At 34.8% G+C, this 23,769-nt stretch overlaps 1 protein-coding gene across 1 annotated transcript in view; it reads left to right on the forward strand.

The window, feature by feature from the left end:
• Positions 1–23,769, forward strand: part of PTPRD (protein tyrosine phosphatase receptor type D) — a 376,747-nt gene that overhangs the window by 332,067 nt on the left and 20,911 nt on the right. Inside the window, exons 24-25 of the mRNA XM_037374079.1 lie at positions 6,108–6,227; positions 6,973–7,127. Of these exons, the coding sequence (XP_037229976.1) occupies positions 6,108–6,227; positions 6,973–7,127 (275 nt within the window). The remainder of the gene's footprint in view (positions 1–6,107; positions 6,228–6,972; positions 7,128–23,769) is intronic.

The raw sequence follows: 23,769 nt of genomic DNA on the forward strand, positions 1-23,769 counted from the left end.
TTTTCCCCTGGGTTGCATTTGTAGAAACTTTTTCAAGTCCTTTCTGGAAAATCCTGCTGTACTTAACTATTTGACTGACTTATCCTTCAAAATGAATTCACTAAGATTCGTCTTTCCCTGCTGTTAGGAAGAGTTCAAAAAGGGTATTTCACATTGATGTCAGCAATATAGTTTTGAAATGTTCTTGGCTGTTATATATGAAGATGAAAGACAAGGTAGAGAACACATTTCAAATATGCCCAAAATTCCATTTAATATTGGATTCCTTTTGTTTTAATAACCGTACCACACTCTGTTATAAGGACCAGAATGGAAAAAGTTTGGGGGTTATCTTTTTAATTATCAATTCTCTTTCATTATTAACTGTTAGCCTATTAATGATACACCAGAAATTTCAGAAAGTGTGTAATAAGGATCAATTTACAGACTTACTAGAGTACTAAAGGTTGTTATTAAATGATTAGTCTAAAGTTCATTTGTCTCCAAATCCTGCTTGGAACTTCTTGTTCAAGGCTACTGTACTTAAAACCTTAGAAATATATTGTGCTGCAGAAGGGCTTATTTTCTACCTAGTTTTCAAACTCCAAATACTCAGTTCAGATGAGCTTCAACAGTCATAGAATCATTGAATCATTTAGGTTGGAAAAGACTCTTTAGATCATCTAGCCTAACCGCTAACCTATTACTGCCAAGTCCACCATAAACCATGTCCCTGTGCACTATGTCTACATGTCCTTTTAAGTACTTCAAGGGATGGTGATACAACCACCTCCCTGGGCAGCCTGTTCCAGTGCTTGACAACCCTTTCAGTGAAGAATTTTTTTCCTAATACCCAGTCTAAACCTCTCCTGGTGCAACTTGAAGCCATTTCCTCTTATCCTATCACTTGTTACCTAGCAAAAGAGACTGACACCCACATCGCTACAACCTGCGTTCAGGTAGTTGTAGAGGAGATAAGGTCTCCCCTCAGCCTCCCTTTCTCCAGGCTAAACAGCAATGCCTTTGCCTTTACGTAGGCACAGGTACATATCTATTATAAATCATTAGAGACCAGTGGGCACAAATGTTCTTTTTTCTATAGTAAAAGATTGATCCAAAGAATCAGAATTTTCAGAAGTGGTTAGTTGTTTTGGGAATACATTTGGTGAGACTTAGAAGGGTCTGTCTGTCTGGGGCTTGGCGCTCAGTTTTTTTCAGAACTTAGAAGCCTATTAAATTCTGTGCCTCTCTGAAAGCAAAATTAAAATTTTAAACTGTTCTATTTGTAGCTTTATTTCTGAATAGGAGTTTATATTTTTAATCTGTCATTTATAGTTAGACCAAAGAGAATGAGTGACACTTAAACTAATCTTGATCAAATAAGTCCTAAAAAATGTGGGTTTGTATTCTGATTTTTTTAAAAAAAATCTTTGCAGGATCGTCTCAGATACTAGTGTCAGTGCCTACAATCTGTAGACTGAAATCAGCATAATCTTTAAGTGGCAATTGTGCATTGTTGCAAAAAACAAAATGTCTTCAGAGTAGCAACTGCTTGGAGGCAGAACAATAGATGGAATGTCTGAGGCACTAAACTAGCCTGATAGGGTTTGAGGCAGTTTCCATCACCAACAACTGGCACAACCTTTTTTTATTTCATAATTATTATTCCACATCATTGTAGAGATTTTTGAAGGGAGACCATCTGAAAATGTTAGAAAATTTTGTCTGCAAAAGACTTTTATTATTAAGAAAGCCAGAGCAAGAAGTTTGTTACGTACCGCTGTTATTTCCTATTCCAGATTGATCATAATTCATATGCTGTTCTTACAGCAAGGAATGCACTACATGAATCTGCCTCTTACTAATTTGCTGTCTCTTTCCTGGTCTGCATTTTGTCCTTATAATCTCAGATGGCCTGTAACAGCTGGCTCATGTGTTAAAAATCACCCAAAGGGTCTTTTCAGCCTGAATGATGTAACTTTATACTGGAAAATTATTTCTCTAGCCTTGAATGTCAGGAATCTTTGTATTCATATGTTCATATGGAGAAACACTTCCTTCATCTCTGTTGATGCATGGCAGTGCTGTCTCTAGTGTCTGTGACTTGTTGAACTGTGAATACCTACATATATTGTTAGGAACTCTGTAGCTACTTGAACCCCTCAAGTCTGAAATGGTCTCAAGTTTCTAATTTTTAATGGAAAAGAAAGCACTTGCATTTTCTTACAGCTTTACTTTCAGTGAATGCTTGTACTTCCACGAAGAGCAAGGATTTGCATTGTCTGAGTGGAAGAAATACAGAGAAAGAAAATGTGTGTATGTTTGACAGGCAGGTTGAGAGAATGTGTCTATCATTAGTCATGTCTTCTAGCTATGTCTACTATATGGTATTTAAAAGACTTCATCCTACATTTAGTATTCCTCGGAGAGCTGCTCTGATCTCAGATGTAGTGGTTTTGGCAGTATGCAATGTAGTATCATGAGAAAGTGAAAGCAGTAGTAAAACGTATGCTTGTCATTACTTGTAATTGAATTTATTTAAAAAAAAACCAAAAACAAACGTTCTTTGAAATCACCAGTGAGTGTTTTTGTGTTCATGTGTCTGTTTCGTTCATCTTGCCATCTTTAGTGACAGGCAAGAGAACATTAGAGAATTATTGGTGAAAGGTGTTTTCTGTAACCGCGAACAGTTAGTGACACAGAAAAGCTCTCACTGAGTGAAGGTGAATATAGTCTGCAGAGGAAAAAAATCAACCCTTGGAACTGGGAGCTGGGTGGATAAAAGGAAGGTGAGGGGGACAGAAATTCACCAAAGGTATATTACAAACTAACTCTGAAAACAAATAAACCTTGTAATTCTATTTCTGAAGGAGGTCACCTTATCATTACCATACCTTACCATGTTGAAGTTGTCTGTTTTCCAAAAAATGTACAGAAGTGAGGAAAAAATTGCCCATACTACAGGGAAATAAAAAAGAGCTAAAAGCACGAAAACATTTGGCAAATAATTTCAAAATTGTCTTGTTGACATTTAGTGTTAAATTATGGATGACTCAAGTAGTTTATGATTTTAATTTTTCCTGAAAAAATATTAATATGTAACTTCTGAAAAATAAACTTACTTTAAGTCCTGAAAACTGGGATCTTAAAATGGGACAAAACATTTAACAAAAACTCTGTCTCAGGAAATAGTGTCTTAACAATGGACTTACATTATTTGATTCTCTGCTGCTGCTGAGGTCCAATAGAAAACATCGTTCTGATCTCTCACAAAGATAAATTGGATTCTAAATTGTTAGGAGTATTGGGAATGTAAGGTTTATGATCACAGAGCAGAAGAGTGTAGGAGCAGGTAAGGGCTCATCTCTGAAGAAGACCTCTTGTTCTGAGAAAAATCAGGAGGCAAAAGAAGTAAAAGATGTCAGCTTACGTTTCATGTACTCTTCCAGAGGGTCAAATCCACATCAATTCGAAATCAGGTTTTCTTTCTAAAAATTTTATATTTCTTTTCATCTATTTCCACTTTCAAATAATATATACACTGCTCTACAGACCGTTTAAATCTTTGAACAGTTAGTGTCTGCTTCCAGCATCAGTCCTCTGCATCAGCTAGCTCTCACAGAAAGTATTTTTAAAAATATATAAATTATTGGAGTTTATGTTAGATAAACTTAATAAATGGAAAAAAAATAAACCTCCTAAAATATTCACCTACAAGAGTAGGCACATAATTTTCTCCCAGATTGACTGAAAAGGAACAATTTGCTACAGGCTTCTAAATCTGAGTACATGCTTAACATTAGATTGCTATACAAAATGAAAATAAAAAAGTATTTTCTATTCTTTGCAAAGATGGTGGTTATTATGTTCTTAATTTCCATTTAATGTTTTTGTTAAATATTTATTTATCTCTATTACATTTGGAATTTGATTTTATGAAGTGTTTCTAGTGAGAAAACTGGTTAATTTTTTAGGCATGCTTTCTGGAAGCTGACACTGCTTCTATGAGTGTACAATTTACATTTGGGAACTGCAACGTAAAGAGGACTACACATTTAGGCATGCAAAAGCATTACCAGACATTTATTTTTTGTATTCATTTTATTAAAAGTACATAGAGTTTTCTACCATTTTTAATGGTTTTCTGAAAACAATAATCATTCAAACCCAACACGTTTTGTCAGCTATTTATACTAAACCTGTAGTTGCTAAGATTACAAACAACAGCTATTGTGTATCAACATTCTCCATGAAAAAAATTATGTCATTCTGTGGGAATTAATAAATAATAAACCACAACTTGCCTAAAATACAGCTAACCAATATAGACACAAGCTACACTGTGTCTATATCAATGATAAAGTGAAATTAAATCTATTATATTATATTGAAATAACTCAGTTGTAAATTTATATTTTAGTCTGATTTGCAGAAGACCAGAAGGGCTTCTTTTAGTATTAAGAATCTTGCAAGTGAATCATTGATATTCATGAAGTACCTGCAATAGTTACTCTTCCACTATTTCAGTAAATGGCACAGGGAACTATTTACTTAATTACTCTTAATAAGAGTATTTTATAGACTGTTAATCCCATTTTAAAGACTGTATTATCAATAAACATTTTTAGTTTCTTTGTTCCAATACATTATCTATAAATTATCAATTCCTGTAAAAAATTGTTCCATTTTTTTTGCCTCTAGTTAATGTTAATCACTTGCTTCAGCAGTTAGAATTTTTTCTCATCTTTATCTAGATTACTTGTTCTCAGACTGTGTTTTGTGAACCATTAGTGATCTGTGACCTGTGAGCCTCAAAATAAAATGATCTGGAAGCAAAAGCTGTTCGGGACTGGGGAGTATGAAAGCATACTAAGTTTTTTTCAATAAGTACTGTGCAGCCTAAGAAACCTAGAGAACACATGAATTTCAAAGATGCATATCTTAATTTTCTATTTTGGGGGAATCATCAGTTTTCCTCTTGGATTAGCATAATAATTCACATATTTGTGGGAAATACTGTGCTTTAATCAGCTTTTGTGTTTCTCACAGTTTGTGTATTCTCACTGAATTTGTTATGAGTCTGGCTTAAAGTCATTAATGAAGACATTAAACAAATGCAGTGTATTATTACTGGATTCAGAGTACACCTCTTTTCTGTACTGTATGCAAGGCTAACTGATAAGAATGTATTGTTATAAATAGAATGGAGATGGTCTTGGTTTCACCAGTCACCGAAAGGCAAATATTTTCAGTTTTTAACTCACATACTACTTTCTACCATGTTTTCTGATTGTTTTAGGCATTCAAGTTTTCTTTTTTCATATTAGCTTTCATCATAAATACCATTTCCAACTGAAACAAATTATTGAGCCTCAGCAATGATGATAAACATATGGTACTATTATGCATCATTTTATACAGTACTATTTCAGCTCAATATTCTAAAATATCGTGAGTTTAAATGGAGATTTCTGTGAAACAAATGTCCTGTGTCTTTTAAAATGTGATGAATGAACTCTTTCAAACCATGTTTTTTAAATGCCTGTGACCGCAGCTTTGTTATATGCTTCGTAACACTGATCTGAGAAAAAAAAAAGTGTGTTTTCTCACAGTTCTTAGTTGTTGATCTGTGTGCTAAAATTGTTTCTTAAAAACTTCAGGTTTTTACTGAGATATTTGTATATATACTAAATATTAACATCTCAACAACAGTTTATATGTTTTTGGACTAAACATAGGAAGTGGGTGAAATATGGCAATTATTCAAAAAATTGTCTGTCTACCTTTACTGGACTAATACTGTTCTTAAATTCTGAACTGTGAAAGATGAATTACTGAAGATACAGGTCATATCTAGCTATAATAAATTGTTTATCTATAATTACTAGTATTTCTTCATCATCTGCCCCACAGAATTCACAAATATCCATTATGGAAGAAGATACTTAAGGGCTACTACCAGAAGAGCAGTTCTTGTGGGTGACAAAACAAATTTCTTCTGTTAGTTCCTTAGCAGTTGTTGAACATTCTATCTCCACACACTTTAAAAACCTGCAGTGATATACACTCCGTTATGTACTAAATGTCAGTTTGAAATGTCTTAAATAATTACCTCTTTTTCACTACAGGTGAAGTGTGATCAGTACTGGCCGAGCAGAGGCACAGAAACTTACGGACTAATCCAAGTGACGCTTTTAGACACTGTTGAATTGGCAACCTACTGCGTTCGTACGTTTGCACTTTACAAGGTATGTATACTTCTATATACTTACAATGTACTTTTAAAATTTAAATGTAGGCAACTTCTGTCTTTTCCTTTTTCTTCCCCTCCCCTTTCCCCTCCCCTTCCCCTCCCCATTCCTCTTCCCTTTCCCCTTCCATTTCCCCTTCCCTTTCTTTTCCCCTTCCCTTCCTTCCTCCCTTCCTTCCTTCCTTCCTCCCTCCCTTCCTCCCTTCCTTCCTTCCTTCCTCCCTCCCTTCCTTCCTTCCTTCCTTTCATCCCATCACTCTCTCCTTCTTTCCTCCCTGCCCTCCTTCTTTCTTTTGCTTCCTGCCTTCCCTGTCTTTCTCCCTTATTTCCTGACTCCCTTTCTTCCCTTTCCCTCCTTCCACTTTTCTCCCTCATTTCCCTCTAGCAGCACTGAACAATGAGACTTTTTGCTCCAGTCTATAGAGTATTTTTTTCTTACAGCATGGAGTTTTCTAAGTTAACACAGAGCTCTCACTACGAAAAACCGTTTAACAATGGAATACTAACTAAAGCTCTGGTACTTATGGCGATGTGTTACTGTTAAAGTTCTTAACATTGTTGGAATCCTGCAATACAGAATATAAAAAAATTTCCCTCCGTAGCATGAGTTCTGTTTCTCTGTGAACCCAAATGCAATTTAAATACACTTTGCTGGAATATATGCTTCTGCAGTTGTTTCATTTTAAAATGCCAGTATTGCATCCAGTGGCAGTTTTGTCATGACTTTTTTTTAAATTTCATAGAATGGTTCAAGTGAGAAAAGGGAAGTGAGGCAATTCCAGTTCACTGCCTGGCCTGACCATGGTGTCCCAGAACACCCAACGCCATTCTTAGCTTTCCTGCGACGAGTCAAGACCTGCAACCCACCTGATGCTGGACCTATGGTTGTACATTGCAGGTAAGCCCAGAATTCCTTTCAAAGCATCTTAAGTCAAGATTTCTGCTTTCTATTTTGTTGCAGACAAAAACATTTTCTTTCAAAGAGATGTCTGAGTCTGCCAAAGTAAAAAGATGGTTGCAATGCAAACTGGGGACCTTACTATGGCACTGCCAACTTGGGTGGGCCAGAATTACTTTTTTGGTCTGTGCAAGAAAAATTACTTTTAGAATATCTGAAGATCTACAGGGAGAATGTCTGCAGGGAGAGTACATATGTATCTATGGCACTATGAAGGTGGCATTAAAAAGAAAAAGGATAGTGTTAAGAACCTGAATATCAAAGAAAGTGTGTTTTGAGCAATGAAAGAGCTTTTGAAATTATTACTTTTTTTGTGTGTGAAAGTCAAGAACATGAAAATTAAGAAAGATAAATGGCAAATTTTATTGAAAATAGGTAGAAACTTTAATCTTTATTTGAGGTTAAACCCTCAGTTTAGGACTGCGAGGAGCTGGAACTGCAAAGGTTACCTGGGAACAGGCTGAGCTCAGTTCCAGGGAAATGAGGGCTCCATGCTGTTTGCAAGGTAGCAAACCTCTTTAGGCATTATAAGGTATGAATTAACAAATTCTGAAATGAAAAACATCAGCTCCTTTGAAAGTTCTGGGAGTAAGGAAGATGAAGAGAAAGAGACAGGGATTCTTTGGAAGTATTTGTCAAGACCAGATCTTTTAGAAAGCCTTAAAATAACACAGTCATCAGAATGTATATGTTAATCCTGATAGAAGTAAGCTGTGAGATGGGCCCTCCTCGTTCCAGGTCTGTGTTGGTATAGCTTACGTAGTTTACTGTCCTGCCCCTTTCAGAGTGAATTCCTAAGGTCACAAATTTTTGTGAACTTCATTTTGGGATACCTTCAATTAGTAAGGCTGAGAGCTACTACTCCTTGTTCACTGAAGCTTAAAATGGTCTGCACATTTGAAAACCAGTCTTTTTGTCATCCAAAAACTGGGGAATAGGAATTACAAGGATTACAGCGTACCAACTACCTCTAGTTCTGGCTTCTTACATATTAATAAGGCAGCCATAGATGATGGTTATTTGAACATTTTCAAAGTGATTAAAAGAGCCTCTTGTAAATAAGACAGGAAAATAAAGTCAACAGGAAAACAAAATAAGCAGGACTTCAATGTCGAAAAGCACAAACTGTTTAGAAAGACCGAAGAGTATGGAAGATAGTTATTTACTGCTGATTGAAATGCCAGGTTTAGGAATGTGGAATAAATATAAATAATAATACAAATCTGTTTATATAGTTTGCTGAGTATTTCCTGAAAGAAGCAAAATCTTTTTGTACCTGTGTTTACAGGATCTTAAAATATTTTGAATATTGGCTGGAAGTGTGGATTGCCTCAGCTATAATTTTGACAGCTTGATCCATAAAAAGCGTCCCTCCAAAGATGCTCAGCAGTAAAGATGCTATGCTCTAAATCAAAACCAAAACTAATAGAAGAAATGAATCCTCCCACTCTGGGAAGGCTGTTAAGTTAGTACAATTACCTAAATTCTCTCGGTGCAAAAATAGATGAATTAAACCAGTTATTAAGAGTCATGCAGCAAGTCATTGGAAAAGATGAAATAAAATACAGAGCTTATTGTCACTCAGTGGTATTGATGAAATGCAAGGTTATTATTGTCTCTGTCATTGGTTACACATGCAAATTTCAGTGAAAGTGGTGATCAGGTTGTGTAGTATGATTTGCTGCCTGCTTAGGGACTGTTTTTCCCAATTTCTTATTTATCAATACTCTACAATATGCATATCCTGGTGGTAAATGTGTTGAAGCTCTTTGCCTTAGGTGTAGCTTCTCAAGACATTAAGATTGTAGGCATTTCATATGAACTGTTTTCTACAATGTGGGCTTCTACATATTCTATTATTTTAGCAAACCTTTTAAATCCCACTCCCAAAAATTTGTATATGAGCAGAACAAGTAATGAACCCAGATTTCGTCGAAATTTACAGATTTATGTCTATGTATTTAAAAATTTTATGTGGCTGAGCATGTAGCAGGAAGTGTTGTGGACAGCCCAAAGTTTGAGTGTACTCATTAACTCATCAGTGTTAGTGTGATATCTAAGTGATAGACCAACAAGAATAAGTTACTAAAGTCTTTGTTACAGCAGTAATGTTAATGTGGATGTCTCTTTTCAGGCGTATTGTAGCAACATTATATTTTGAGATTTGCATTGGCTTATTATTTTGAATTTGACATTACTGAATTAGAGGAACAATGACAGAACATCAGCACAATTTTTTTTAGGCTAAAAGATATATCTTTCATTCGGCAGCATGAAAAACTTCCACATTTAGTTTGAAATTAAAGTACTGGACATGCCTAAATGTGTCATTTCAAGCTCAGGAGAAAAAAAAAACCACCCAAACCATTTTATTTTTGAACTAGAAAAGTAAGCAAGTTTTCTATTTATCTATTTTATCTTACAACCTGCTTTCAGATTTTTCTTTCCTCTCTTCTCTGTTGCTCACTTTCTAAATTCCTCCATTCCACTCTCTCCTTTCCTTCTCATCCTCAGTCATTTCATTTTTTCCAATATTTTTCTCTCCAGTGTCTGGGCTACCCTTTATTCTGTGGGCTGCTAATTATATTTGATTTCTGTCCATCAACTCCACTATTTTCTCAAACTCCTTTCACTGTTTTTTACTATACTGCTGAACCATTTCAATACAAAATATGTTCTTACATGTCTTGGTATGTTCTGTGAAGAAAGATTGCCATCCAATGGTAGCATTCTTCTGCCAGCTTTTGTCTTGCATCATCTTCCACTGTCTTCTGGTAGTCATCCTTTTCCATGGAGATATTTTATCTGCCCTTGAAAAACTTCTTGCTTTCCTTTCTTTCTTTGCTGGCTCCTAGTCTGCCTCTGCAACCTTTTTAAAAAGTCCTTTTTTTCCTTCTTCTGTATCTTATCTATCTCTGTCTCCCATGTTGTGTTCAGGACTCCCTAAGTCTCTTTGTTAAAGCTTATGTACTGCCATCATTTAGATATTAAAAGTACTTCAAACTTTCTCCACTAGAACAAAACAGTATGATACAAGACCATGTCCGGTATCCTTTGCCTATGGTAGGCAGTGCTTTCCCATGATATCCCACTGAAGGAATAATGTGAGTTTACTCCCCGGTGGGAACATGGGATTCATAATGGGCAGTGTAAGACATCTGAGATAGCACTGGTGCTTTCTTTTATATTTCTTCCAGTACCTAACAACCTGTCAGAGCTCAGGAAATTAAAATAATGACATGTTATAGAAGTAAAATATACAAGAAGGACTACTTTTCAAAATCTGTTTGGTAAAAAGAAAGAGTAGATATGAAAAAGCTGTGGAAGAAGCATTTTTTTTCTGCAAAGCTTTTAACCGATAAAAAAATGAAAAGCAAAGCTAGTGGGCAACTAAGTACAGGGAGAAGCTGTTTGTCTATATTTCTGTGGATTTAGCTCAGAGTTTCTTACTGCTCAAAAGTTATCTCCTTTTCACTTTTGATTCCAGTAAACACCCTGTAAAAACAACAGGAGCCTGCCTGAGAGAAGAACCAGCTATCTGCGTTTTGATCCTTAGAAAGCAACGCCCTAATTTATTCTGTATTTATAAATAGACATTGTAGGTTTAGCCCAAGCTTTTCCTTACTGCATTCTCCACATTTGCCTTAATAGTGACCAACAGTTATCTTTCAGTCCACTTCATGTTAAGAGATTCAGTTTTTTCCAATTTGCTTGGTAGTTTTGCGATATGGCTATATATCCTATAGAGAATCAAGGTGGTTAGAGATTCAGTTCATGAGTGTGGCCCCAGAGCAGTTTGTATCAAAGCCTCAGTAGCTGATAACCTAGTTTAATATTCTGTTCCTAGGAAATCGTGTTGAATGTGTGAATAATTATTTTAATAACGTACAGTGTGCTTAGTGGGAAAAAGTGTGAGGTGAAAACACATGACAGCTGAATAACTCACCCTGTAAATATTTGAATGCATTCTATTCATGTAATAGTGACCAGAAAAAATATGCATAGTCTTAACTGGTGAAATTAACTGTGATGTAAGTATTACCATTCAAAACTACCATTCTGATAAATGCGTGTCAAACAAATGCAAGTATAAGACTTTATAACAAATTTTGTTTGATGAAACCAAAGAAAAATACATAATTATTTGTTCAGAATTTATGATAATATTAGTAATTATTTGTTACTAATGTCCATGCAACAGACATATTTGCATGTCATTTACACATCTACTTTTGATTATTAAGTTTTGTTGCCTGTGCAGTATTGAATTTCAATCTAATATAGAAGTTAAAAACGTGTTGAGAAATGTCATATATACATTTTACTAGTCAAAGCTTTTACTTGTGCAGAAAAGTTGGCAGATTTTTAATCTGAAAAGGAAGTTGAAGTATAATTAAAGCTATGTAATTTTAAGATGAAAACATGGATCATTGCTGAAAGGATTGTGAAGCATTAAAGGGAACGTCAAGACCAAAACTAAATGCAGATTTTTTTATTTTTTTTTTTTAATGTATGTAACCCGATATTCTGGTAGGATTACCTGTATGAAAATGGTGTACTTGTAAAAATATAAATTCATAATGCCATTGCACTCTTTTTCCAGGACAAAAAATCTGTATTTTTCTGTCTATATCCACCAGGAAAGATAGTTAAGCAATGCCCAAATCAAGATAAAGTTAAATTTAGGAACATATTTGTCATAAACTGCCATGTTCCGTGATCCTTGCTTAAGTTACATTCTCCCAAAGACAGGAGTATCAGTCTTTTCAGTGTGAGATTTGATGGAGGAAAGCAGCTGAATCAAAGGGAAAGGTGGATGCAAAAATAAAAAAAGAATAACACAAAAGAAATGTAACAATCCCATCCTGTTTGTAGATACTTTTTGTGATGTCTGTTCAAATCTTGACTTGGCTTGTTTAGAATACCTTGTGTGAAGACTTTTCTGTGTTCATTGAAATACTTCATGCAGGTAGATGCTTTTTCATTTACAGACTGTTGTATTTTAAATCCGTATTCTTTCAGTACCCTTGCACAGAACTTGAGTACTATCACAATCCAACCAGTATCTCTGCATGACTTGCCCTAATTTGCAGAGCTGATGTAGGAAAAAAAAGGTTTCTTTAATGAGAGTATGCAGGCTTAAACCCTAGGATTCTGCATCTGTGGGGCTGTAATGTGTGGTCTAATGATAGTGGGGAAAGCATACATTTTTGTTTGAAGTTGGATTAGTGCAGGCAAACAGGTGCTAATCAGATCACAATAAAATAGCACCGGAGGATGTTTTTTTTCCACTGTTTTCAAAACATCACAGAAACTTTAGTAGTTAGTTCAGTAACACTACATAAAAGCTTAACATGTAAGTGCAATCCCATATGTTCGAATCTCTCTTTTTTATACCATCACCAAGGGGCATATCTTCAAGATATTTTGTGAACAGTTTTGGCAGGTACTGCTAATGCTGCTATTGCAAACAGAAAAACTGGGATGTTTGGAAGAATGTGACTGGTTTAAGTAAAACCATGTCTAAGTATACTAACATAACCCATTAGTACAGTAAAAACAAGCTAATTTTCAAAAAATAACAGAACGCAGTGTTATCTTCTATTTCTTAAAGTAGAATACTTACATAATTTTTATTCAGTGTTTCAGAATAAAAAATAAAATTTTAAAAACATACATACATACATACATACATACATACATACATACATACATACATATATATATATATTTTTATATATATATATAATGGCAGTGGTTTTCCAATCTATTGTTTTACTTCCCCTACATATCTTTTGAATCTCCCTACCACTTTTGCCATACGCCTCACAAGTACTCATTTTCTAATCCTGGCAGTAAGTAAGTTGCAGATGACTGTCTATGCTTTTTCATGCGGGGAAAAACAATAACCCCAGTACATATTGAGAAATCTCACAAAGAAGATTGAAAAATACTAAAAGCTCCCTCATTCCTTCCTCTCCCTACCCTGAGAAAAACTCAGGATCTATCTAACTTCCCTGGACAGCTGAAAGCTCTGAAGAGGAAAAGATAGTAAAGGCATTTTAGTATGACAAGTATTTTAATATCAGAAATATTCTAAACTTCCTCTGCTTTACCTACATGTCTTTATCCAACAGCTATTGGGTTGCTACTATATATTAGACAGTATTGTACATTATCCATATACAAAAACACTGTAACACTCTTTCCTATCCAGGTTGTAGATCACCATATAGCTCATTAAGACAACTTTTTTTTTCTCAAAGTTTCTCTTTGTTCACAAATAAAAAACAAAAGGGGACAGATAAGGTTGTTGTTGTTGTTAGATTCTCTTCTTAAATTAATGCATACTTGATGACCTTGCTTTAGGATGTTTAGTTCATCTTAATATAAGAACACAGCAATGAGTAAATGTCCATGTTTCCATGTTTTCCATTGAATTCCATTTGTACTGATTGTGTCAATTACTCTGACCGTGCAGTCAGAGTAACTGACTGGGCGGCATTTCATTTCTACACATAACATTCTTCTTGAGACTTACTTCATTTCTACATGTTCCTTACACAGAGTACACCAAAGCATGCAGATTTTTGATACCTTGGGAGCTTGATCTCTGTTTAAAGAAGTGAAACTCCTAATCTAGATATTTTTGAGCGGTTCTGTCTTCATGTAGTTGGAATTGTAGAATCTAGTGGAAAATGAGAAAAAGTCTAGGAGAAAGCTTGATAAATGCTACCTGGTAGAACCAAAGACTGATTTCTCACCAGCACACTGATTGACAAGTCATCAATACAGCAAGACTTTATTATATTTATAAATATGTGTTTAAATATATATGTGTGTGTGTGTGTACACATATATATATATATATATATATATAAAATCACTTGTGTAATAAGTGTCATCACTGAGAGACATGTCAGGACTCACCTTCATATTCTCACCATAAAATCTTTCAAGGCTGTGAAAATTTAGATTCCAAAAGCTTCATCAGTTGAAGACCCTGGCTGGTAAGATTTTTCACCTAATTGCTGTGCTATGCTCATGCAATTATACGAACAAAAAGTAGAGTCTCCATCTGTATGCTGACACAGCCAGTGATGGAAGTGTAATGCTGAACATTTTTTTTTCTCTGTTTCAAATTTGAGTGTCATTAGTTAGGGTCATCTTGATTGCAAAGATACCTTCTCCAACTGATCACTCTTTAACTTAAGTGGAGTCTGGTTCTTATTAGCCTAGGTCTCTAATTTGTTTCCTTAAATTTAGATGCTCACATGTGAAAACCTGGAATTATGAACATTATAAAGATTACCATATAGTACTTAATGTGACAGCGTGCAGGATCTTTAAAGATTGACTAAGTTGCCTTGGTATTAGTCTTTATAGGAAAATACTATGCTACATTATCTAGAAGTCCTCCATGTGGTGTCAAATACCACCAAACTGATGCTGATCCACTTTCTAGTTTCATCTTAAGTTAGAAAACAGCTATACACAGCAAACCAGCCTTTCCTAAAATCTGAACTGAAACTGCTGTGTGGACAGCGTCTGCTGCCATTCTTTATAAGCATAAAATTCACTGGAACTTAACTGGAATTATTAAAATTATAAAGCATACAAATAACAAATAATAGCAGTATTTCTTCATGCAGTTTCAAATAATGGAAAATAGCTATTTGTGGTCTTTTGATTAAATTAGGCCTGTGTATAGAGCCGTCTAGGGTTGGCACTGAGCCTGTGGTTCGGGAGATTACACCCCCACTGCTGTGACTCAGGGCTGGATTATCTTTTGAAATCCTAAAAAACTGCCATGACTGTACAACGCAAGATTTTGTTTCTGGTAGAAGTCAGAAATCTGTAAAAGAACATAGTGGTCTGTCTAGGCTGGTATCCTGTCTCTGACAATGGCAGATGTCAAAACTTTCAGGGGAAAGTATAAAACACCAATGTCAAGAATATTTCGGTAAAGTTTCCTTGCCAGCAGCAAGCAGTTATGACTAGTTTAGCCCTGTTTCATAAGGACTTCAATTATTTGCCCCCGTTATTCCTCTAACTAGCTGGAGAAGCTGGTGGATACTTTATTGTTCATATTCAGGATTGTACACACATTTTAAAGAACAAAACCAAACAGCCTTATCTTTGACTTTTTTCCTTGTCTAAGTATTAATTTCTGACAAGTCGTTTCAGATATTGTGTTAGAAGGTATCAATTTACTGTTATTTTGGAGATGTGTCTCTTCATTTCACTAAATATCTTTAGATAAAGGGAGAAAAAAGAATATTCTTTAATGCTGTTTCTTATTTTACATGTCTACAACTTCCCCTTGTCTTCATCCATCATAGAAAACGAGGGCAGCAAAATCCTAACCTGCTTCAGTACTTGTCCTGTGGAGGGAAGTGGCAGGAAATCTTCACATCCTTAGTCTTTTTGCTGGCCATCTCTGCTCCCTCGTTCGTGACGTACCCTTTTTTTGTAGCCTTTGCAACTAACTATTCCCCAGTCTTATTATTTTGATTATTTTTTTAATAAAGGTAAGGCAGCAAAAATATTTCCAGAATTACGCCATGTTTTCTTTCTAAACCGTTCAGGGAACATACTGAGACTTGACTTGGATTCGGCCGACAAATGGTTTCGGTTGAGGAGATCTCCTGGAGACTGATGACTTTTCACTGAGTGAAATAACCTGCCTCTTATTAAAATGTAATAATTTTCAGGAAGATTTTTTTTAACAGAAGCTGTGCCTTTTCCATGTGTTATCTCAAATTACAAATATATTAGCGCTGATAATTATTTCCATATATATATATTCATGTCCTACAAGGCCTGTAATTTCCTTTGACCTAAGCTGTAGTTTGATACATTATTTGATCAGTGCTCTTAGTGAGTCATTTTATCCATATGTATTTAGTTAATTGGTTATTTTTCTCCCCGCCCATGTTTATATATAATATACTCTATAAAGGAAAAGGAAATCTGACTGCTTGCAGCTGAGTCTAGTAAAAGAGCAATTAGGTTCTATCAGAGCCAGCAGCTGTCCATAATGAATTCTGAATTAAAATTATGAGTGAAGAAAAGAATCCAGCCATCTGCAGGAAATGTGAAAATATTTTTGTAACCCAATAGCTGAATTCTGGAAAGGGGTATCTCTGAGATTTCCCAGCTGTACCTACAGTAAATTCCGGAATATCCATGGACACACAGTATACTGGAACACATTGCATCAACTTGGCTACCCAGTGTATTTGGCTATCTTCAAACAGGCTGTATTTTTATCTAAAGTAATCAACATCAAAGCCTATTTAGTTTCTAGAAGTAAAAAGGAGCTTTAAAAATAGTCCTGTTACCTTTTTGTGGATGCTTTTCATTCAGTGTTCTGCCCTGAATATTAATCTTCATTTTTCATACTTTTATAGACTTCAGGGTCTCATCACTTATTTGTCAATGACTGCTGGTGTGGTGCCCTTTTTTTTTTTTTTTCCCCTCCTGAATTTTACAAATTGTTGAAAATTAATTGTTGAAAAATTACTGTAATACTACCCAAGTTCATTTTACAGCTACTTTGAAATTTCTACCTAAATTTAACTAAGATCTGACTAAGATTTTCATTATAACTTGTCCACAGTATTTGGTCATAAGTTCAAAATCCTGCAAAAAAGAGACACCAGTGTCCAACCTCTAAATGACAAATTAAGAAATGTAAAATGCTCAGTGTTATTAACTTCTCACTAACTGATTTTCTACTGCGTTACAGAGAACTCATGCTGGTATAAAGACTGCTAACATTAAAGAAAGGAAACATCAGACGTAGTACCAGTAACCAAGCTCTTCAGCTGTCGGTGGAGTATTGTCAGAGATATTGAAAAATGTATTTATTCATTTCACCACTTGGTCTAAGAAAACAGAGGCCTAGCATGAGCCTTGATAGGAGCTTCTCAGGGAAGCCGCATTTTTTTTCTTCTCTGTTTTCTGCTGTGTAACATCTCACTGCATTATTACTGTATTGCAACCGTTTCAGTTCAAACCAAATCTAAGATGGCAAGATCACGTTTTTCTCATCATCTGAATGAATATATGTCAGTTATCCATGGAAAAGGAAAAGGCATCTTGATATGGAGATCCAAAAGAATAAGACTGCTACTAAACTCCTGTCAGCTTCAAGCTTGAGGACTACTTTTTGGTTATTTCCATCTTTACAAAGTAGGAAAGAAAAAGAAGAAAAGGAATTTTTAGACAGTTAGAGCCTAGTTCATTTAGGGCTTTGAACTGTGATTGGTGCTGAAAAAAATAATGCCAGTGCAGACTGAGGAGACCTGGTACTACATCTTCTTCTTTGCTTTGTACTTGCCAGATTCAATACTGTCTGCAGATGACAATCTGGGACCTCACCACTGTTCTGTCAGTCTAAAACATAAATGTAATAAATGGAAAATGTTAGCATTCCAACTTTAAAAACAGGGATCCTGAGTGCAGTCAGTGTTAAGAAAAAGAAACAGTTGTTGACCACAATAGGTATACAAACACCTAGAATCAGGAAGGTGTCAGGAAGGAGTCTGAAACTAGGAAGCACCTTAGTGTTCAGCAAGTACTTTCAAGGTCATCCTGTTATCCAGTACTGCAGAACACATTTCTTCCTGACTTTTTTAATTCATTTTCAGATAGGATCAGTTCACCTTTCTATGTCCCACACAGATAGGGTAATAGCTCTTCTACATTTTCCACATGAAAATGTAATCAAAGCACAGAAATATGCAAAAGTACAAAACAATTCAAAACATTCCACTCTGAGAATGCAAAACAGGATGAAATATAAAGAAAGCAAGGAGTAGCTGTTAGGAGCAAGCAGCATAATTTTTGCTTATTGGCTTCTTTGTTGTGCTGTAATCTTAACTTTTATTTATTGATGACAAGATTGCAGTGTACTTCCTCTCATAAATTACCCAGAAGTATTATTTTCCGTATTTACTACAACTGTTCATGCATAGATCAGTCTTTAATTGAAGGTAACAAGTCACAGAAGGTTGTGAGTTTTTTTAAATTAACCTTGAAATACAGTCTTTTCCTAAACTATTTCACTAAACTCTATTTCAGTAGCTTTTACATCTTTCTCTTTCTTTCTTTCTTTCTTTTTCTTTCTTTCTTTCTTTTTCTTTCTTTCTTTCTTTCTTTCTTTCTTTCTTTCTTTCTTTCTTTCTTTTTCTTTCTTTCTTTCTCTTTCCTTCTTGAGTTGAATGCATAATGACAAGAATGCTTTGCGAATGCATTGTACACTACAAAGGATGTAAAATATACGCTGAAATTCAACAAAACTCTCAAAGAAGATACTTTTAGGATAGTTACTATTTGATACTAAATACAGAATGCAGTACACTGAATATGTAACATTGCATATAGAAAAGTATAAAAATAAGGAGGATATCTGAGAACTGGATTGATTTTGAAATAAAAAATCACAGTAAGTCTTTGTGCACAGATAAAACAGTACAGTTTATTCTAATTTATTTTCTTTATATACCTGAGTAATTGAAGAAATCAGGTGATATAGTGATTCTCAGTGAGGTGTATATATAAAAATCTTCTGTGAAAAGCGGGATTATGGACAGTATGTATTGCTATATAAAATCAACAATCAACTCTGAAGGGAAACCAAGATAACACAAAGAAGTGGTAGGGTCAAAAAACTTTTTAGTTGTCATATTGTGCAATTTCTGCTATATTCCATCTCACAAGCAGAATAATAAGAGGTCTTTTTTTTCCACCAACAATTCATGATTTCAGGAAAGAAGGCAGAAGTACTTCTGTCCCTTTTAAGGAAGAAAAAGCAAGGATCCAAAATAGTCCTTTTCGATGGCATAGTTCCTAAAAGTGTCAGGTACCCCGAGGCAGAAGTGTTGATTGAAAGGAAGAGGTCTAGATGATCTGATTAGCAGACAGGGAAGTGGAATGCTTGTGTTTTAAGTATGTGGGACCATAAGACCAATTTTAGACAGCGTATGCAAGCTCCTCCTCCAGGACATGTCCAGAATATTATTTTCTTAGAGTGCCTATCCAAATTCCAGCAAAGTCTAATAAAAGTCTTTCTGTAGGAGAAGTTGTGTCTGTAACTTTTTGGTTAATAACCCTTAATAGATTCTTTCCTCCATGAATTTATTTTTGGCATTCATGGTATTTAGCAACAAGTTTCACAATTTAATTACATACTACATTAAAAACTACTTCCTGTTTGTTTTAAATTCTGTCTCATCATTTCATTTCATGATCCTGTTTCTTGTGTTACAAGCAAAAAGTTAATAGTCATTGCCTTTTCACCTCTTCCACATAACTCATTGGTTTGTGCCCTTCTTTCATATATCCCTTTCTCTTAAGTGTTGTTTACTTCAAGCTGAGATACCTAGTTTGATTAACCTCTCCTTCCTACATCATCATCCTCTTTTCAACCTTAGAATTTCTTTACCATTCTTGAGGTGGGCCACATGGCTTGTCATAATAGCAAATGCAAGGGCAGTATTTTGGCATGCAGAATGACTTCAAAATTCAAAGGAAAATTTACAGAATCCTTCGGTAAATAGTGGATTCACAGGGGAGTGCATGAATGAATCAGTATGAGAATGAATAAAGGTATCACACAAAATCCTTCAATTAGATCTACAGAAATCTTCTATATGTAATTGCAGTGCAAAAATGTAACTTTATGTAAATGACTGTCACATTTTTTAAAAGTGTGCTGAGAAGTTACCTGCGGATGTAATATTTGTAGTTTGATGTTGTTTTTCCTTCACTCCATTACTTTAATAAACTACTTATGTATCTTTTATTTTCACAGTGCAATATGGTACATCTTTCTCCACTGCTTACAAGTAAATTATTTCTAGTACTTGTGAGCTGTCAGTTAGTGGAGTTGCTTTTTACATTATGCACTTCCCCAATTACATTCCTGTATTGCTTTTAAGATATATATGAGTCCTTCTGCATTTCTATAAAGTTCTTGCTTAGGGCAGACCTGAATTTAAAGTGGTGAGAGGAACTGAACTGCTGTTGTGGAATGTCCTTGTTAGAGGTGTCCCTTAAAACATTTTTGATTTGTTTTATTGAGCGTTACTAGTGCTACATTTTTATTCTGCATGGAAAACTCAGCTTGTATTTTAGTAAACAATTATTCCCTGTCCATGAGATATTTTAGATATATTTACTGGAGTTTTGATTCTATACGTTTCAATATTTGAGAGGTTTTTTTGTGTTCATGATACAATCTGTTAAAAGAGCTTCATGAGCTTGATCTCTCCAGAGCTGAACTGAGGATTAGACAAGTAGTTACACTTCTACAATTGCATATTACAAAAAATTTGACTTAAATCTGGGGCAGCTATGTTTGAAGAATTTATGGTAAGGGTAGAATCCTGAGAATGTGCAGATGGAATATGAAGAATTTCCTTTCAATAAAGCTCAGTAAAGGAAGAAAGTTCTAAAGCTGACTTTTGATTTGTAAGCTTCCTATACTTTTGCCCCCTATCTGTGAAAACTCTGGGGAGGTGTCACAGGAAAACTCACTTTAGAGTGAGCTTTATCTATTTGTAATGAATTCTTCTCATTTTCTGATTTTTTTCTTGTCTTGTTCTTTTTAAGAAGCTTTATATGACTTCAGCGACAAATATAGTTGCCTCCATGCATAGCACAGAGATGAAGAAAATGCAATGCCTAAAGTCTTTTGTTTGGTGAAGGATTACACCTAAAAATGTATCGCGTACCAAATTTGATTGCTGGTATCTGACCATAAACACAGTGAGAAGAAAAGAAAGTTATTGTGCAGTTCCACATCAATTCTCAAAGGTCTCTTGTAAGCCAGTAACAGAATTCTTGAAGCAGCCCAGTTTCTTTTCTGAAACAAAATTTAAATTTACCTCTTTGCACAAGTTCTTTATGCTGTTTTAGTCAGATGTATCACTTCAAAATAATCTTCAATGGTTTCATAAGGGGCTTTTTTTCTGCTTCCTGGACAGAGGGGTGATTTCCAACTGTGTTCTAATTTGCTAACTGGAAAAGGAGAAAATAATCTAAATATTGCCCTTGGCAGAGCTACTACAGAATTTATGCGGGATTGGAATCTAATTAATCATACAAAGTTCCTCAATAAAATCCAGACATTTTTATATGTTTCCCATATCACAAGAAATTTTATGTACTTTCAGTTCCTAAATGCAAGGCTTCATTCAATCTGAAACTGTAATATTAAATAAAAATTTCCCCTGATACAAGTCAGAAACATCCTAAATGATTTTTGGTCCATATTTTACTGTCTTTGCTTCCAATTAAATGACCTGTGATTACTGGCAATTACACTCCCTGCCTTTGCCAAATCACTGAAGTATCAGTAAAGGATCATCACTTAAACAGCTACAAATTAATCACAAAAGCCAACCTTTAACACATCCATACAGTGATTTTAATGTTGAATGTCCCCCTTATGCCTCTTAATTTTTCTTTTTGTGAATTGCAGCTGTATTGCTTCACAGGACATTAAACATGTTTCAGCTCATGGGACTGAGTCAGTCAGATTTTTAGAAATTGAAAACAAATGTTGTAATAGAATAAATGGTAATATTTGAAGCAATAACAGTTTTCTAGCAGGCGTGCCTATTTAATAGATTGCTTAAGTTTTCAGCTTGTAAACATAATATCACTAGTTTAAATGATAGAGTATTCTAAAATTCTAAGTTTGACACCAAAAGATGCAAACCAAAAGGGCAAGAAAAGCAATAACTAAGTGTAGAATTAATTTGTAAAATTACTCTCCTTAGCTGAATTATCATCACTAGTAGAAAGTACATAGGAATTAATTTTTATTTCATGTTCCAGTGGCTTATTTGTGAGGATTCAAACTGCATGGCTTCACAGTAATCTTATCAGTACCATTTTAAGAAGTCTGTGTGGTAGCAGAACAGAAGGAGAAACAGGATAAAGATAGAATAGTTTCTTGCTCTTGATAGGAAGCGATTGGAGTTTGGAGTTAGAAGGTATGTGCGTGTGAAGAGGAAGAAAATTAAAATATTCATAGCATTGGTACCAGTTTTCATGGAAACTAACAAGGGTAGTCTGGTGGACACGTGGCTCATTTGTAATAGGTGGAGATGGAATATCTTGAACACCTTAAGATAGAAAAATATCTTGCTGGTTAAAATGATCCAGAGAGGAGTGCGTCAGGAGCCCAGTGAAGCCCAGTGCCTCAAATGTAGAGTGTCACCCCCTCCGTTCTTATCATAAAAACATTCATGCATATAAATGTGTTTTGGTCTGGTGTCATGATCTTCACAACCTCTGCATAAGCCTATAAACTAGCAAATATGTTCTGTGGTACAGTATGCTAATATCTATTCCTCTTTGCATTTGCTCTGGGGAAGAATAAACATATAAATGATAATTCAAGATGTGAAGAGAAAAAATGAAAACTGCTCATTCCAGCTGAAAGTGCAAGCTTTTAACTGGGTCAGAATTTTGCGGTTGTGGTCTGTAGGTACCAGTGAACCTTTTAGTGTTTGAACTCAAAAATGGCATATCCAGTTCTAAACATGGTGCTGGAACATTAATTCATTAATGCATGATAGGAAAGAGAACCATATTCTAAACTACTGAGAACATCTGCACTGTCAAACCTTCTTATTTCTCACTTGGCCAGTTTTTGTTAGGCTGATAAAAACTAAGTGCAAACAGGTGTCATTTAAGGAATGGTTTAAAGCTTTCATAGAGACCAATCTGACATAAAATTGTGCGCTACTTGTGTTGATTCATTTGCAATTAAAAAAAAAAAAAAAAAAAAGCAATACTGAGACAATATTTTTTTTAGTTTTTCTCCGTGATTACTACCAACATTAAGGTCACCAAAATTTCCTGGAATGCAGAGCTTTTATTGTACAAGGTAAATGAATTCCCATTTAGCTAGGATAGCTGTCATTTCATTTATCTGTATATTTTCTTTCTCTACAACTCCCACTGATCAATATCATTGATTGGTAAGTTTTCTTAAGCTCACATTATTGATTACTTCTTGTCAGAGTGCCATCTAAGAAAGTTGGGATTGATGCATTTGGTCTGTTAGCAGAAGTTCTCAGTGTTTGAAGGAGATTTGCTTCTGGAAAGACTAACTGGCGGCAAGAATGCATGGTTAACAATACATAAATGTAGAATACTAAAAACAAAACTTACCTCATGTAAGACTAAAACATCTTTCTTCTCTGTACTTCTTCTGATTTGGTTGTAAGTAAATGCATTTTACTGGTAACTGGCAAAGATTCTTAAAGCATAATGCAAGAAAGAAAGGTTTACCTTAACTACCAATTTCAGGATGGACTTAGGTTATTTAATATTTCATGAAAATATAGGAACTGTGAGGTTTTATTTTTTATATAGTTGTCCTCTAGAACCTGGTTGTAATTATTTTTATTTCTGTTTCTCTGATTTTAAAAAAAGGCAGATTGTGGTGTTCTTAAATATCCTTAACTTAGATAATGTCAATGTCTTCAGGGTTTATAAACTGTAGCTTGCTATACTACTTCCTGCATTTGTTACTGACTGAAAACAGTTAAGTATTTAG

This window comes from Falco rusticolus, chromosome Z, assembly GCF_015220075.1.
Source record: "Falco rusticolus isolate bFalRus1 chromosome Z, bFalRus1.pri, whole genome shotgun sequence".
Classification (NCBI taxonomy): Eukaryota; Metazoa; Chordata; class Aves; order Falconiformes; family Falconidae; genus Falco; species Falco rusticolus.